The sequence below is a fragment of the Drosophila ananassae genome, chromosome 2L, assembly GCF_017639315.1.
Source record: "Drosophila ananassae strain 14024-0371.13 chromosome 2L, ASM1763931v2, whole genome shotgun sequence".
In the NCBI taxonomy this organism is placed as follows: domain Eukaryota; kingdom Metazoa; phylum Arthropoda; class Insecta; order Diptera; family Drosophilidae; genus Drosophila; species Drosophila ananassae.
This window is the reverse complement of record NC_057927.1, coordinates 25,734,565-25,752,445: the sequence shown is the minus strand read 5'-3', so window position 1 is coordinate 25,752,445 and position 17,881 is coordinate 25,734,565. Positions and strand designations below refer to the sequence as shown.

At 43.6% G+C, this 17,881-nt stretch overlaps 1 protein-coding gene across 1 annotated transcript; it reads left to right on the top strand.

The window, feature by feature from the left end:
* The first annotated feature begins 13,479 nt into the window (after positions 1–13,479).
* On the top strand, positions 13,480–15,454 carry LOC6505961. The gene is made up of 2 exons (XM_001964650.4): positions 13,480–13,784; positions 13,850–15,454. Exons 1-2 carry the CDS (start codon positions 13,656–13,658, stop codon positions 15,041–15,043), a joined length of 1,323 nt encoding a protein of 440 aa, XP_001964686.1. The 5' UTR covers positions 13,480–13,655; the 3' UTR covers positions 15,044–15,454.
* Positions 15,455–17,881: the final 2,427 nt, after the last annotated feature.

Sequence of the window (17,881 nt, the reverse complement as noted above, 5' to 3'; positions counted from 1 at the left end):
TATAGAGCTAATTTAAATTTAAATCTAAATATGCCAACGATCGGTCAATCAATCGATGGGCCTGCCTTTCAACACCTTCATCGGCAAGGTGAGATTTCTATTTATACCAGGGAAGGCACAGAAAACCGAACAGATGTAGAGCCATTTACCCGAGATTTTCACTGAAACTAATATAATTTCAACCTGATGAAAATTAGATATTTTGAACTCTTCAGAGAGTTATTGTTACTAGTATTCAAGGGCTATGAAAAATCTACAGTCTTATTATTTAAAAAATAGTAATTGTTTTCAGTGCAGATCGATCACTAGATCGAAGGTGTTGACAGGTGCCAAGACGTGACTGCATCGAGTGCAGTGCACCGGCCATCGATCGATCACTTCAAATGAATCCATTTCGAACTTTCGATTGACATTCGAGCACCGGGCATAAATTGATTAAATGCCAGTGGACTGAGGGGCGGAGATGGCTCACAATCAATTACGGCAGGACGAATTTGACATGGGGGAGTGATTGCATAATCTGGACAGTTGCATGCAAATCGAAATCGACATGGGACAGCCAGTCAGCCAGTCAGCCAGTGGAAATCAATGCCAAAGTTGATTTACGTGTGCGGACGCCAATTGTCCTCCGCTGGAGCGAAACAATCCCAATCATCTATGCACATTCCTGGCCATATCGAAATGATTTGAGTCCAGAGTAGAGCCAAAAGCCACGAGACGAGAGACGAAATGCGAGATACGAGCCAATGACAAATGCGGCTAAACGAATTATGTCTAATGGCATTTCAGGTTGAAATGCGATTAAAATGCAATTTGAAATGCAAAACATTTCCCTTACTCCTCGGTCAGAAGGTAGAGGGACAACTCTTGTTTCCATGCTCCCTCCGACACTTTAAGAGTTCTCCTCTTGGCCAGCTGCCTGGCTGGCTGTCTGCCAAAAAGTTGTGTTTTGTTCTGTTTCGGCTTTTTCAGATGCGCCTATATGTGTTTTCTGGTGCGGTCATGTCTGGGAAGCAACTGGCAACTGGCACCTGGTTGACCATTAAGAGGCTGCGATAGATTGACTTCAAATGTCTTAGAAAATCTTAAATCGCGCAGCTTAAAATTTATGCGGCCCCGTTGGACAATTAAAACTCCATTGCCTGTCGGACAATGAAGGCAAGTGAGCGAGAAGGCTGCTTTTGGTTCTCGTCTGGCTAAAAACAATTTTATGTCTGCCAAGAAATTTCCCGCAGCAAGTCTGCCGTTTATTTTTCAGTCTGTGGTACCTTTTGTCACCTCAGTCTGCCGCACTAAAAACTATGATACTAGTACTCCTTTCCTCTTCTCGACGACAACGAAGCATAATTTATGCGTTGGCATTGGCCGGAGTCTGGGAATTGGTATGGGAATGGGTTGGAGTTTGCCTCTTGGATGTTGGATGCAAACCTGGCCAACGGACACATTTCTAGACAAGCGAACATGACAGCGGCTATGTCGTCTTCTTGGTTGCCGTCTGCTCCGGTCCTCCTGCTTTGTTCTGCGGTGGAATTTCACGTGGAAAAGCACTGCCAGCAAACGTAAAAATTATTTTAATTAAAGCACTGCCAGAGAAGGGATTTCCCTAAAAGAAAGTCGAAGCTTAAATGCTCTTAATTAGGAGTATATTTTTACTGTGACTAAAATGGCTGGTTCCGGGTAACCATTACTCAATAAATCCATCTATCGGAAAATACATACCAGTCGTTAAGTTGGCTTTTATCTCATTATCTTTTAGTAAGCGGAAGTACTTCTTAAGTGAGAGTATCTGAAAGGAAAAGAGTTGAGACTGCGGACAATGAACGAGGTGTAGCCACAAAAGATACAAAGAAAAAGAAGGAGTGATCAGGGGAGGTCCCTGCTCGATTTACGCTCTGCATTTGTCATGATCTGTTTGTTTTGATGTATGGCCACGTGATTAATTTAGCCAGATCGTGGCGTTTGTCGCAGTTCCGTGATTTATTTCGCTCGATTTGCACTTTGTTAGCGAAATTTTGCCAGAAAATTTCTCTCGCCAGCCCCTGCTCATTTTAAATTCATTTGCCGCCCAACTGCTGAGTAAATGCTGCCCTAGCATCATGTAACACGCTCCCTGCCCATCCACGTAACATATTGATTACGCTTTTTATGGAGCCATCACCTGCCACTCCCGGAAAGTAATTTGCATATCTATGGACTCCCCCAAAATAGGTAAACCGAGCAAAATCAAATCAATGGCAAACGCTCGCTCGGCAGCTGCGACACCTCACAAGTATCTTTGTATCTGTATCTGCGTCCGCCTCCTCTACTGTATCTGTATCTGTGTCTGAGCCGTAACAGCTGCACACCTACACACAATTTGATTTTATGTTTGCACACGCAGCAACAATTTCATTGTTTGCAAAATAATTGCAAACCTTCCCAGCAGATGTGCCCACAAATCCTCTGTCAATCCCCAACCCCAACCTAAAGGTGGTGCCAAAAAAAAAACAAAATGTAAAAAAAATAAAAGGGATGGCGTGGAGATGTTGGAGGAAAAAAGAAAAGCTTCAAACGGAGATTTTCACTGGCAAATTGTTGGCAAATGTATTCTCCCAAACAATTAGCACGGAAACAATGGATGAGCCAATATTTCGGTTTAGTTGATGGCCCCCAAAAATGGATTATTGGCCAGTGGGCATAAATTCGGCAGTCCATTCCATCTATCCACATATTCGAGCCACTCCAATGGAGGAGCCTCCACTCGATGCCGCAGCTTTCACCAACCGGAAGTCCACTCCATTTAATGCACGAATTTCGCGCCATTCTCGCTGACCAACTTTGGCACTGAAATTCTGCGGGTATTTCGGTCAATATCCAGTATTTCAGATATCACTGATAGAGTGGAACCTACAACTTTTGAATTCTAAAGGTAGAATATAACAAATATTATAAAAAATATGAAAAATATAAATATTATTAGTTATAAAATACAATTATTTATGCAAGAGGATTAAAAACTATCATAAAATCTTTCATCGAACCTAAAAATAATATAGGACATCTTATGGTCGTTTCAAACCATCCGAAAGTGCTACTCTCTATGGGCCTATTTGACAAAAACCACCGGAAAGGGGAGTGTCACAAAAAGGTACACCGCAAATCGATGAAAAAATTGTTGGCACTGTGAACGCATCCGCCCATTGATGCTTCCAAACGACAAAAACAGAAGTGAGTGAGTGGAACTCAAACTTAGAACAATATTCGACGCGAGGAGAATCAAAACGCCATCGAAAACTAAACTAAAGTGATGCCCCAATAACGATCGCAATCCCCAAACAATTCAAGTAGACTCAACGACTATTTTTATTGGCCATCTTCAGAGCCACCTTAACAATTAAGCTTAATTTGAATAATCAAAAGCCAACAAACAAGAGGCGAACTCCAGGCGAGTGCAATAAAAACTTTTCCAGCCATCGAACCTGACAATAAATTCCAGGGGAAAACAAAAACAAGAGCAACTAATGAAAGAAAGTCCGCGGGGTTGTGAGGGCTTTTGGGGATGGGGTTGGAGTGGTTTGTAAGAAACTTAATTGAAATAATTTCGGCAGGCGTTCCCCAGAAATCAAAGCATCCTTCGTGGGTAAGCACAAAGTTTTACGACAAACTGAGCAATCAAAGGGAATCGCCAAAGGGGTGAACCGGGAAAGCGGCGGGTGGTTTTCGTACATTTATGGGTTTGGTATCACCTTTAATATTCGATAAGCATCAATGAAGTGAGGGATTTTGGAAGCTTAACATATGTAAATTCATCTCGTCCCTTCGGTGAGCATTTAAGGGAAAACTTTGGCAGACAGCTCCTTGGAGCCTTTGGCTATTTGTGTGCCAAACTTTGCCCGCTTTAAGGACTCGTGCCTCATATCTCTTTTTAAAAACAAGAACAACCAGCGAAGGGAAGGCGTCGGAGCGCATCTTGTGAGCTAACGAATCGCCTTAAGGTCCTGAGTTAAAAGTAAACATCTTGTATCTTATAATTCATTATACATTTTCTAATCAGACACGGAATATAATATTTAGATTACTAGCCAGTTGTATTTGAAATAAGTTCTTTCATTGATTACTTTAAAGAAATATCTTAAACTAATTACTTCCCGTCTCAAGAAGAAGCTTAAAATTCTACCCAAATTTAGTCGCTCAAGAAGAGAAGAGCAGAAACAGGACTCACATGGCTTATTTAACTTAAACGCAACTCAAACAGGACTTTCACATTTACAAAGAGTCCTGCAGCTGGGGGGATAAAAGGCCCTGCCGAAAAAGTGTGTGGCAAAGTAAACGATTAAAATATGCACAACACGAGTAAACATATTTTCAAGAAGTAAATATCCTGGAGCAGAAGCAGCAGCAAGACGTAAGAATCGGAAGAGGAAAACCAAGCTCAGGAGCGCATGAAATGTATTTAAAATATGCCAAGTGGCAGACAACCTCATTCCTCTCACCGTCCTCTATTGCTCTCCTCAAGGACTCAGGACACGTAGCTGCGAAGCGACGACAGCGAAATTGGGAAAGGAACTAGAGTCTGGCAATATATATCTGAAGGAGAAGACGACGAGCAAGAAACTGCACGTGGGCACAAAAGGCGCAAGGTAAATAAATATTGTAGCAGTGGATGCCAGGCGGAAGAGAGAGTCCTTTCTCCAGGTCCATCCCCTTCCCTGGCTTTCTAAGATACTTACAGGGATTAAAGAGTCACTCAAGTTAAATGCATTGAAAATGAACCAAAAGAAGCGTAAAAATGTTGCGCACTCTGACGGAACTTGTTCGGCTCTAGAATTTTTAGGACGGGGAAAAAGTCCTGTAGGTGTACTCGAAGTACTCCGTGGAGTGGGTGTTGTGCTCCAGCTGCTTTGGTCCTTGGCGCCAAAGTACCAACCATTCCCCGCTACTTGTGGCACTTTTAATTTTACTCACAGTTTATTCAATCTTCGTAGCTTGGATTTTGGCGAGGGCTTCCCCAGCTACTTACTCCGCATTTTCCCGCTTCTTTCCCAAAGTGGCAGTTGTTGATTTAGCGGTGTTTAAATTGAGTCGTATTAGTTGGATTAAGCTTGAGAGCTGCTTGAGGTTTGGGTTTTGCCAAGTTAAAGCAAAGCAGCTCAGAAAATTAGATCAGAGTTTCAGGAGTGCAGCAATAAGATAAAGACATGTTGTGTTACATTTTTCGGAGAAATTGCCAATGAAATTTATTAAAATTGTTTAAAAGAATTGGTTAAAGCTTGACATGTCAAGTTTAGACAAAATGCAAGCCCTTCAAAAACGGCAATGGGGAATCAGGTTTAATACTCTCTTCACAAGCCACAATTAATGGATTTTTATTGCCGTACATCATTCAAAAATTTGTCAATAGAAGGCCAGACCGCAGCCCATTTAATATATATAAAGGGTACCCACCATCGGACCCACCTCCCTGGGGGATACTCCCTATAGGTATTTTATTATTTATCAGCCCGCCACGATCGAGGCCTGCCCGGTGGCTCCGCTGTTTTATATTATAAAGGCAATATTTCTGTGAGCGAAACAATAAAGTCGCGCTGTCATTGATTTATTTGTCTGCCTCCGCGTGGCAACAATAAACTGTGACTGTGCAACGCGAAATGCACTCGCACTCGCACAATAATGCTGCACAATGGCCGCCACCTCAGCGGTGGTTCAGTTTCCAGGATGGGACAGGACAGGATGGGGTGCATCGGTGTTGAGCCTCAAACATAATTCATTTCCGCTCATTGTCAGCACCCGATTTTTTGCATTGCATTTAAAATAACCGAACACAGAAGCCATGAAACGCACGTCCAAAAGGATCTCAAGTGCAAAAATCCCCAACGAAAACAAAGTAACCGAAAAAAAACTGGCAGGAACGTTGCATCCAGGACAATGCAGGTAAATTGACTGTGGATTTCGGGCTTTGTCCGGGACAAGCCGAGCAAATTTTTGCAATGTAAAAAAAACTGTCCAATTCATTGAATTATTTGGTTGGTTATTGTTGGAAATCAAAAAATAATTCTGTATAACTTTGTAACAAAAAAAGGAAAAAGTGGAAACTGTTTCAAAACTGATAAATTTCAACATCCAGAAAAGATAAGAGCAACCAGCAGAGCTTAAACATATACCAACAACTTTGTTTAAAATTTAACTAACATTTGGACCTAAGCTCCACACCGGGGATGACATAATTAAATCCTTGCAGTAATTAAATTCCCCAAAAAATCATTCCCCCTACCAGTTTTGGGTAAACAAAACCCTTCCAGAAACTACCTTAATTGCAGGCGATAAGCCGGCAGAGAGAGGGCGCATACGTAATGCAAATTATTTTCAACATTTTCACATTTAATTGCAAAGCTGAGGACAGGACTACAAGGACAACGGGCAGGAGCTTTGTGGGATGGGTCGACCGACAACTCGGCACATTCATTAAGCCGGCGGGGGAGAGGACGGTCAAGTGTCCCATGTCCAGTGTCCTTTACCCAGGACACTGTCCATAGAGCTGGGCAGTGGAATGCGGCAGCATCATACATGGCGTGCCTGCTGGAAATTAAGTTTTCGCATTCGCATTTCCTACCTTTCTTGCCATATGGGACCCGCTGGCTCTATTGCCATTTCGGTTGTCCGACTTGAGTTGATAATCCAGCATAATGCGCTTTTATTTGGAATAATAATGTTGCTGTCGACATCGGTCCGGGCTCATTAAATGCCAGCGAGTCAACCCCAGGATGCTCCAAGAACAAAAAATAGTCCGGGCGAGGATAAAAAACGAGTGGGCTTCCCATGAAAGTTCCGAAAGTCCCAAAAAGGTTTGTCCACCGCAAAATTGCTGCACGAGGTGTCAAAGTTCATTCCGTGGCTGCGAATTAATTCCTATGCCATGTTCCTTTTCCTTTTTTTTGATTGTTTAAATTTTCCAGCAAATTAAGTCGGACATGGAGGTTGGGCGTAAGTGGGTGGGAATATAAACCATATGCATGAAGTATGAACATAGGCATACATACGTATATTTTTCGGAGGTGTGAATCTTTGGAATTCCTTTCGGAGGAAGCCGAGATGACAAACGCAGTCGCATAAATTCCAACGAACCTCGGTTAACCGAAGCCCACAATAAATCTCATGGAAAACGATTCCCGAATTTTCCTCACACATAGGAAAGCACACTGTTGGCTTCTTAACTTTTCACTTGGCAAGCACAAAATTCTTGCGGCATTTGCTCAAAATAATTTATCATTTTCAGGGGCGAAAATTAATGGAAAAATGGGTGCCACTACCTTTTTGTGGTTTAAAGTTTTGCCAAACGGTTTTATAGTCATTTAAAGTTTGCCTTTATATCGCTCCCTTTTTGTAATTTGTGGACATTTTTGGGATTCCGTAGGCGAACTTTAACCCTTACCTGGGTGGTGGGGGTGTTGATGGAGGGTGCGCCGAATGGACAGAGGCCTGCTGGAATACCTCAACATTAAAATGCCATTAATGCATTTGCGTAATGCCCCTGCTATTTTCCCGGGGCACACCTCATTGAAAGCCCATTAAAGTGACTTATGGACCGATTCCTGTGTCCTGTGCTCCTTTTTGTGAGTGCGAAATGTAAAAATTGCATTAAAAGCCAGTGCCGGAGCTTGGGGTCTATGGAGGAGTGTGCCATTGTACCAGGGGGCGTGGCAGGTGGCTCCGGAGCTGCATTTGTCTTATCAGCTCCGGTTCGGGCCACATTCCCTTATTCGCAGCCAACTGGCAAATGGCGATGGCGATGGCCACATTTGCCTGACCATAATGAGCGGCAATTACCGCATCGGCCGCAAATTTGCATTGCACACTGCGAAAAATGTTGCAATGCAGGGGCGGTTGGCTCGGTGGCTGGGGGGCTGGGGGATTGTGCGAGTAAACATTGTGCAATCTTTTATCAACAGCAATAATAACAGGCATTTCGAATGCAAATGGAAGTCCCGGGTAAGAGTGAGAGAAAGTGGGGTCTTTGCAAAATGGAAAGTGGACCGTCGGGGGGATTTTTTTTAATTGCGCCTACTTGAGCGTGAAGTGAAAATGAAAATGCGGGAAAGGTAACTGTGGTAATCATAGGGTATACTATATATATTACGAGCCTATGAATTAAAAATTTATATAGAAAAGTATAGAAGACTTATCCAAACAAAAGTTCATTTGACAGCTCATTCTAATACGTATATCAATTTTCTCAAAAGTTAGCCATCCACCCTTTCGGCTGTTTGTGTCCTGTTCGGACACTTTCACTTTGTAGCCGGTTCTGAAAAGGAAACGGAAACATCTGCCAGAGTCTACTTCCAGGTCCAGATCCAGACCAACCCCGAGTCCCCAGACCCTAAATAGTGCGGCACAAGTTTAGAGCTAAACAAACTCGTAAACTCGAAACCGAAACTCAATTTTTCGCACAACAATGCGCTCATAATTACAACAGCCAGTCAGCCTTGAGGGGGCAGGGGCTGGGAGTATAACGAAAAGATACAGATACAAGCAGCCTCAAATCAAATCAGAAACTTTAAATCTTGAGGAACGAGGCGCCTGCCAGGACGGATCTGGACGGGTCAGGACGGGTCTCTTTCAATTTCTAACTTCTACATCTCCCTCTAATACAGGGGCTCATTCAATCGTCAGTTCCAGCAATTACACGCATTTTGCGCAATTTAAACCAAATGCTAACGACAGGCAACAACCGACAACCAACAAACGACAGGCAGGCGACTTGTGACAACCTTTGCTGCACCTTGGACACACTAACTTTTTCGGGGGGACAGGAAGCCGGTCTGGGGTCAGAGGTCAGCCGGGGGTTTGATGAACAACAAGCTGAAATGATTTGGTGGAACTCAGATATTTACAATACCCACTATTAGTTATGTAGAGTATATTATTTAATAATTCAGTTTAGTGTTATTTAAAGTATAAAAAAAATAAGAAATCAAAGAATTACGAATATCAACATATAATATGTCATCCGTAAAAAGCTACTAAGAATTATGATATATTCCGAATTTTATTTCAAAATAAATTAGAATATAGGCCATGTTAGTCATTATTAATGATTTCTAACACTATTTCAGCTTAGTTACTTATTTTGAAAACTCCTATTACACCTCCTGTAGTGCCAAAGGTCTCTTACAACTACGAGGTATAAAAAGTAGCATACTGTAAATCAAAAAGTAACTTGCCTGCCATACGGATGTCATCCGTTGCAGATCGTTCGAGCGCAAAATTTAACAATGACACAAACGCACACAAAGTTTGCTGTGGGCGGATGGGATGTGGGTGTGCGAGTGCGAGTGGGTGGTTGTGTGCCACACGCCTCTCCCCATCCACCCGCACCAGAGATAATACCTAACACACCTAAAAACCTACAGACAACGGCTTTGGCTTTGGCTTTCGGCCTTTTGGCCGTACAATGTTTGCCATAGGGGCAGTGAGTTTGCGAGCCAGAGAGATGGAGTCGCTCATGCAGAAGCTGTCATGTCCAGCACTCGGAGAGTCCTGGCTCCTGTAGATGGTCCTGGGGAAAGGGGTGTGTGCTATACGGCAACACTTAAAAGTCACACGGGCGTGGCAAGTTAAATGAAATGCACAATTGATGTGGCCATTGTGCGTCTCTGCTCGCATTGTGTAGGTGATGTGAATGGTCCTTTTGCTGGTCTTGCAAGTGACAGGATGTGCGTGTAAGCCATAACAGGACCATATGGGGCAAACAAGGCGTACCTGCCTTCCAAGATATTCTGTGCCTTGGTCTGACTTTCTTCGCTTTTGCAAATCAACACAAAAACAGAACACGCTAAAAAAATAACAAGAATCCACTCTGGCAACAGCTGTCATTTTCTCTTAACCCTTGGCCGATGTCGCCAAGTGTCGACCCTGTTAAGGGGTTAAGGGAAAGGAACCGAGACAACAACCAAAGTGTAAAAAATTTCAATCAATAACCGTAACGATAACATTGTCAGCAGGATAGCATTCTAAAATAGTTAAGCAAAATACAGCGCATTTTTAATGCTCTTTATTTTGATCATTTACTTTTTGAAGGTAAAAAAAAATATATATTCTTTAAATATTGATTAAAAAGGAATGTAATAAATTAAATAATGGGCTTAATATATCCACCGGATATCTGAGGTCCAAGTAAGATAAAGTAGAGTGTTTTTAAAAAGTCCATATTTTCTATAATTGTACTCAAATCAAGGAAGGAAAGTAACTCAACCCGACTAGACAAACACACATGCCAGTTCGTGCAACTCTTTTTTTGGCGTACATTTGCAATAAATTTTGCCGCCTGTTGACAAGCCGCAAAGTATGCTTTAAAATGGCTAAGCCCGTGTCTCCTGCAACCGAAGGATACGCGGAGTTCAAAGGCTGCTCCCTGACAAACGCGATTTTTATCGCAATTCAATAGAGTTTCCGTTACATTACGCCGTTGTCCTTTGTCTAGCAAACGGAGCTGCGGAACTAACAGCGCCACATTTTGCATCCTTTGCGACGTGTCAACGTGTATTGCTTCCGCCTGGATCCTGTTCCTGCTCCTTTTCCTCCTAAAAAACCCATCCATGTGATGTTATTGCTTGTCGGTGTATGTGTGTGTGACTCCGGTGCACCTTGTGGCATCCGAAGAATGTTATTGAATTTTTATGTTGTCTGCGATTTCTTTTCCTCCGGTGGATTTACATTTTGTGGCATTTGATTTATGGCCTGACGTGGGTTCCTTATTAAAGAGCTCTTCAAAGGATGTACCATGCGGCATAATTAGCCGCCGCAAAGGGGGTTCGTTATTACTTCCTCCTCGACGAGACCCGTAAAAGGGGTTGCCTGGCTAAACTTTGAGCCAAGATTCTTTTATTTTTGTTTCAGCTTGTGGAAATTGAATTAACGTCCTCAGCTCCGCTGAAATGTCAATTCGGAAGTTCAGAATATAGACAGGGTGAAGCTACCTTGAGGAGTGGCTCATTAGGATTCCGTTTCTGGCGGCGAAGTTATCTTCGCTTGTTTACCTTGAAATTAAAAATGCAAAGATTCCTTCAAGGATATGGCCTTCGGCTGCTTTCAGCGACATCTGCAGCGGGCCAGCTGAATTATTTATGGCATTTTCCTAGGGAAAGGGAGTCGCAGTCGAACAGAAACAGATTACAAGATTAAATTATTGTAACAAGAGCATTACGCAACTACTTTGCATAATTTACCGCAAAAAAAAGAAACAAGAGAGCGAAGGGCACAGAAATAAAAACATTCATCTTGGCCCTAAGTCGGGACTTCTTGGTCCTGATAAAATATGTATAAAATAGGTACAGCTCCCCGGCTCCGTGGTGCCTTTTATTTGGTAGGTGTCAGTCGAGAGCCAGCAGGTCCCACGAGTCGTATACGTAACTTGCAGTGTTTACAACAATTTGTCACTTTTACCCCGAGACGCTCAAGGAGTTGCAAAAAAATGAAAGGCTGAGAAGCCCCAAGCACAGAAGGAGATGGAAAAATATGTGAAGGTGGCCAGACTCCTTGGGAATGCCTAATTTGCATTTTAATTTAATTTTTTCCATACCGCGAAATGTCAACAGACAGTGCCGGCTCGACTTCAGACCCGACTCGAGTCACTTGCAGACATTTTCTACCCCACGAAAGCCAAAAAGGAGTTGTCCTTGCGCTGTTCCTGTTTTTGTTTGTCTTTCAGTTTTTCTTGGCGCACTTTTAATTGAGCCCTGCATATGCATGAGCCTGTGGCAACTCAATTAAAGCGACTGCCGACGCTTTGAACTTTGGTTTTTGCTCCTTGAACTTTCGTTGGAAAATGCGCAAAAGCTGAAAAAAATCAATGATAAACTTTGATTGATTTTGGTTCATGGTCATGGTCAAAAATATCAATACAGCTCCTTTCCCACTGCAGCAGAGAGAGTATCTCTTCAGGCTTAAGTCGAACACTGGAGACACAGACAGCCGACTCGGACCAGCCCGCGTTGTAAATTTTACAGAAATTGTCAGGAGCATCCAATCGTGCAACCGTTATTACCTGTTGGCTCCCCTTTCAACTTCCCGACTGTCCGCTTATGTCGACTTGGCCACTTGGCGTTGGCCGTGTTCCTGCCACTGCGGTTGCATTCCACTTCCGTCTGCGTCACGGCCCATAATTCTTTAAATTTATGAAGTGTAACCGGAGCAGAGGCTGGTTCTGGTCTGGTTTGGTTTGGGATTTAAAGAAAAAAGGGTTTTAACGGATTAAGCCTTGAATGACCAAAGGTGGCAAGAAACTTTAAGCTACAAGCAGAGTTTTTAGTTAACTTTTTAAAGGTTGAAACCTTATAATAAAGTCTAGACTTATCCTTTCTTTACTGTTCGTTCACCTTACTTCTTCTAAGCCTCGTCTCCTGCTTTATCCTCATCGGAATCTTGTGTCACGTGACGACACTCACCTAATTTGAGAACAGCTCTTAATCTACGCACAATGAGATAAATACCTTTTGTGGTGCTGGTGGTTAGCCGTAAAAACCCTCAAGTTTCCTCACCTCCAACCACCTCCTGGCTTCCGTTGTGTAATCCGTGGGCTGTTACCGTTACCAAGGCACTTGGCACGCTCCCGAATTGCCACTTGAGGCAAATTGCTTTGGCGCACAAACTTTCGAGACTTTGGCACGAACAACTCAACGTTTATTACCTGACGTTCCCCGAAGGTCGCTTATCTGAAGCTGTTAATGTATTAATTTGAATTCTTTATGAGCCAGGTCGCCCTGCTTGCTGGATTCGATTCAAAATATGTTTGACATGGCAAATTTAGTGGAAAATTGCCGCATGTCGCTGTCCAAACACATACAACACAGTGCTAGTGAAAATGCTACGTGACTCCATTGCAAATAAAAAGTCAACTAACAGGACAACTCAAATACCAGCAAACAAAAATAGAAAAGGGCCCAGGACAAATTGGCCAGCTTCAGGAACTTCAGGAACCCCCAAGGCAGACTGAAATTTAAAAAACAAATCACACCTACAAGCGCCCAAGACAAATTTTCAGACCTTCCAAGTGCGACTTGCAACCCAGACGCAGGGAAACTGTGGCATGGCATCCTGCCGGTAATGGAGTGGACTTTATTTGTGCTCCGGCTACGTCCTTGTTTACTACTGCTGCTACTCCTGCCACTGGACACGCTTGGCTGCCCGTACCTTTTGCGGCACGCTCCGGCGACGAGCGGCGCATTTGTCAGCCTCCGTCCGGATGTGGACACAAATACGAACACGGACTGCCAAATGGATGAGGATTGCATGTGGTCATCACTGCAAGAAATAGCCCAGACTTTAAGAGTTTAAAGATAACATTTTTTACAAGTTTTAAGTTCGTACATCTCTTTAAAATATTATAGCCATTTCTTATTTCAATACCAAATACCAATAACCTCTTGACACCCATTTTATTAAGTCCCAAACAAAGTTTTTGTAGGTGTACAGCTCCGAGCTGATAATGGAGAAATAGTATTCCATGAAAACAAACTCATACATCTAGGGCCACACTCGGTTCGTTCAGTCCACATTCCTTTCCATATTCCATTCAATTACTTTACTCTACACTGGACACATCTAAAAAAAAATTGTTCAAAATATTCCCCTACCCATAAAACACATATAATTTTTGATACCTGATATTTGTACGATTCAATATGGACTACCTGCTGCAAGTGGCCAAAGATGCAAAGCAGCCCATCGACGACAATGAGGTGGAGAAGGTTACCGTCACGCACTTCGAGTCGGGATATACCTTGGATGGCCTGCCCATTCTTCCGCCACTGGTAAGAATTATTAACACGATTAGAGTAGTGCATTTATTTACAGGCCCTTGCTTCCATCGCCTTAGATGACAGATGAGAAACGCATGGAGATGAGGATTCTGCGCCTAGAGGCCGCTTTGAAGAAGACCCAGATGCCGGACCTGAAGGCCGTTCAGTGTCCCACAGTTGAGGCTGCAACTGAGACTCTGCCACCAGATCCGAAGCCATGTTCGGAGAACAAAGAAACCAATACAGATTCGGGTGTTGAGCCCTTGATTGTGATGGGACGCTTCCGTCAGAAGTTGACTCAATCCGAGACTGTGATCTATGACCATACCAGGAATCTGGTGATCCAGATTGGCCCTCCAGATAATACACCGGTGACTGTTGTCTCCCAAATGGTCATGGAGGATGTTCCGGCGTCTCCCACACAAAGAGCGGTTACCAAGATTACCCCTCTTACGATGGCTACTCAGAAATCTAGCTGGGTATCCCGCTTGGATCCTCCCAAGCCGGATAAGTCTGACCGCTTGGATTCGGGGACTGAAAAACCGACCATTTTGCGACGCAGTAACACTTGCGTGGACTCAACCAAGTTGCACCACCAGTTGTGGCGCCGCAATCGCTTGGAGGTGAATGGTCAGCGCTTGCTGGAAGTTCTGAAGTCTCCCATTAAAACTGCAGAGAACTCTGATGGCGGCTCCCGACCTATCAAGGAGGAGTCCAAAGTCAAACCTCGTAGCAAGATTCCTCTGATCCAAAAAAAAGTAAAGATTATTGAAGCACAGCCCGTTATTAGCCCGGGCCATGAGGCATGCCACGAGCCCAGTGCACCGGCGCCTGTCAAGTGCCAGAGTGCTGCCGAAAGGCGCAAGAACTACGACCAAAAGGTGGCCATAAATAGAAATAACATGGCCAAGAAACGCGAGGAGTCCATGGCCAGACAGAAAGTTGTCCCCAAACCAAATTTGCCGAAGAGCATCAGGACCCCGGTGTCCGCCCACGCTCGCTTAGGGTTGGTGGATGCCGACTTCCAAGTTCAGAGGATTCGCTTCCAATCCATGGTTTCCCGTCAGGCCGATGAGCAGCAGCGTCTTCAGGCCGAATTCGAAAAACAGCAGCAGGAACTCATGGATAAGATGCTAGGGGATCTGAGCCATGTCACCAGCGAGGCCTCCGCCGACAATCCGCCGGAGATCGAAATCGCTCTCAGTAGCTGCAGCGCCGTTACAACTGGAAGCTGCAGCAGCACAAACAGCCTCAGCATCAGCCCCTCCTAATTCCCGCCTGGACAGCGTACCAGGTGCCAGGAGTGTTGGAGAGGCATCCAACATAGTATTACATGTCCATGCGACGGCTCCATAAATTAATCGTTTATCCGGGAAGCACTGCTACAAAAAACCTATAACAGACTTGGGGATACACGTTATCTATATTCCGGCAAGAATTTTCAATTTTTGGCCTGTTTAAAATTGAAAATTCTTGTTTGGGGCATTTTTAACTAAAATTATTATCAATTTTTTTTAACGCGTATTAAGGGGGCAGAAGTCCTGTACGGTATTCGAGAAATTTGTACGTATTTCATGCGGATGATCGAGTTGTCCCCTGATAGATGTAATATTTTGATAACTAAAATTTAAAAAAATTGTTTGCTAATTAGATCGTTGAAATAAAAATACATAAGTAATAATTTTTCTTTGTGTAAGCACTCTACTTTTTAGAATATTCCACGGGAATCCGTAGGAAACCAAATATAGCGGGAATCGAGCGTCTCTAATTGCGCCCAACGTCTGCGGCCGTGCCACACAAGTTGGCCCCACTAGTCGCCCCACTATTCGCCCGGAGGTGGGGCCACCTGCCCGGGCGTCTCACATTGATGTCTCTATAAGCGTTTCGTTGTCCTCGCCCCCATGCCCCTCCCTGCCCTGACAATTCTATCACACATCTCATTTTTTTCCCAATTTCTCCTGGCAATTCGCTTGGCCCGTTTCACTTGGCGCGCCCATAACTCGGCGTGTTATTAAGTGTAAAAATTAAAATTTCATAAATTGTTATGCTTTATTTAGAGTGCGCCGAGCGCAGAGAAGAGAGTTCCTCCGGGTCCCCGGGTCTTTCCTCTTTTCATTTCGCCATCACGATCGAGATGGCGATGCGTGTGGTTTTTCGTGATTTGCGCACTTCGGAAGCTGACGATATTGAGACTTAAGTGGACATAATTAAAAGCACTTAAGAGTCGCCACAGATCGCACCGACTGAGGTATATGCAGATATGTAGCATTGGATCCCAGCCAAATTGGCCAAGAAATTGGCGAAATAGTGAAAAGATCACAGACGCTTCTTAGATTAGTGACTATATTAGAAAGAATAGTTGGCGATTATTTCAAAGTCACTTCAAAAGTGAAAAAAATTAAAGCTTCAAATATTGAGACTGAAACTGAGGCGAGTCCTTTCTCCAACTCACCTCACAAGCTTCTTTTCAAAATGGATAATGAGGTATGTTAATTCCAAACCAGTTGTTTATCCACTCGCAAATGAAGTTGGAAATAGTTGTCTAATCTCTTGTTTTTTCACTTGGCTAATCACACGAGCCGAGGAAAACTTCTACGAGCTGACAAAAATGCCATGGAAATTATTTCGCGCTTTTAGTTCGAGGGCAGGGGCTTATTAAATGAAGTGCACATGAAACGGGCATTCGGATTTCATGACTAGAATAAACATAATCAAAGTAATAACTCGAGCAGCTTTTCCACCCTCCATCCAGCCCATCTCCACCTCTTGGAAAACATGTGAAATTAATCTTGTTTATGTTTGTGGAGGAGGAGGGGACTGGAGAGACTGAAAGGCGATGGGAAAACCAAGAAAGTTTTCTCTAAAAGTTTTCGGTTGCCTTTTTGCGCAAGTTTTCCCTCGAAGACGCAGGAGATGGGGCCTCAAAAGTTTCCAGTTTCGAGTGAAAATAAATAAAATCGAATGATTTCACTTTTGTTCCAGGCACGTAAATAGTTTCGCCTGCCACAGAAATAACCATTCAAGTGCAAATGCGAAATTTAATTAAAATATTTTTGAGGCGTTTAAAAACTCCATGAAAAAATCTCCCAAGACCTTGTTTGCATATCAGTGGGCTTAGGTGAGCGATAGACAACCCTCTTTTTGGCAATAATCTGCTTATTCGGCAACATGAGTGAAAAGTTCTGTCAACAAAATCGAAATCACGAAAAATGTGTTTGCCGTTTAAATTCGATTTTGATCCTATTTATCCAGCAAATTGCAGCCATTGAAAGGATTTGCCATGGCTCCTTGGCGCTCCTTGTTTGATTTTCAAATTACCTTTCGCTATTGAGTGGGTGACTGATGTGTGATGTTCTGGGATGCGGTGCCAACATCTCTTAAAGCCAATCCAGGATCTAGAGCTTTAAGTTACACACCCACACCCAATGCCGGTGGGATTTCGTTGGCCCCCTCACAGAGATATTAAATTTCAATAGCTGCAGCTGCAGGAAATCACTTCCTGGCGACAAAGTAGACGAAAAGCGAATGGAAATCAGCCAGGATGATGGCAGGGCAAAGGCGAAGGCAAAGGAAACGCAAAAGGACAAGCGAGTCAAAGAAATCCCCAAGTGCGGGTCAAAGAAAATAAAACTTTATGCAAATGCGCCACTTTGGCCGTAAAATGAAATAGTCCCCGGCCAAATTATACCTTGAAGCCTGATGAGCTGCCTGCCTGCCTGTCTCCTGTTCTGCCGTCTGGCCAATTGTCCTGGCCGTGAATTGAAACAAAAGGGACATGCCATTCGATTTCCTCTCCCCTCCAACAAATCTTTAGTAGTTTGGGAACCCGAGCAGGTGACTTCAACTTGGCAAAACTTTTGCATTTTACAATTTACCTACATTCGGCCATCGCCCCCCGGGGGAAACTTTTCCAGCGACAATAAAATGTCCAACTCCGTGCCGGAAGTTGTTACGGACACGTTGCCCACCATTCACCATTCGCCGTCTGGTGTCTCCTGACGGCTTTTTTGGCCACTCATTATTAATATTATTATTATAATTCCACGGCGCCCAAAAAGCGCCTCTTTTGACCGGAAACGGATGCTGTTATTAATTCACATGTCCGGTAA

Coding starts and splice junctions, on each gene's coding strand:
- LOC6505961 (XM_001964650.4), top strand. CDS start 13,656: ATGGACTACCTGCTGCAAGTGGCCAAAGATGCAAAGCAGCCCATCGAC. Junction 13,785..13,849: donor TGCCCATTCTTCCGCCACTG/GTAAGAATTATT, acceptor CCATCGCCTTAG/ATGACAGATGAGAAACGCAT.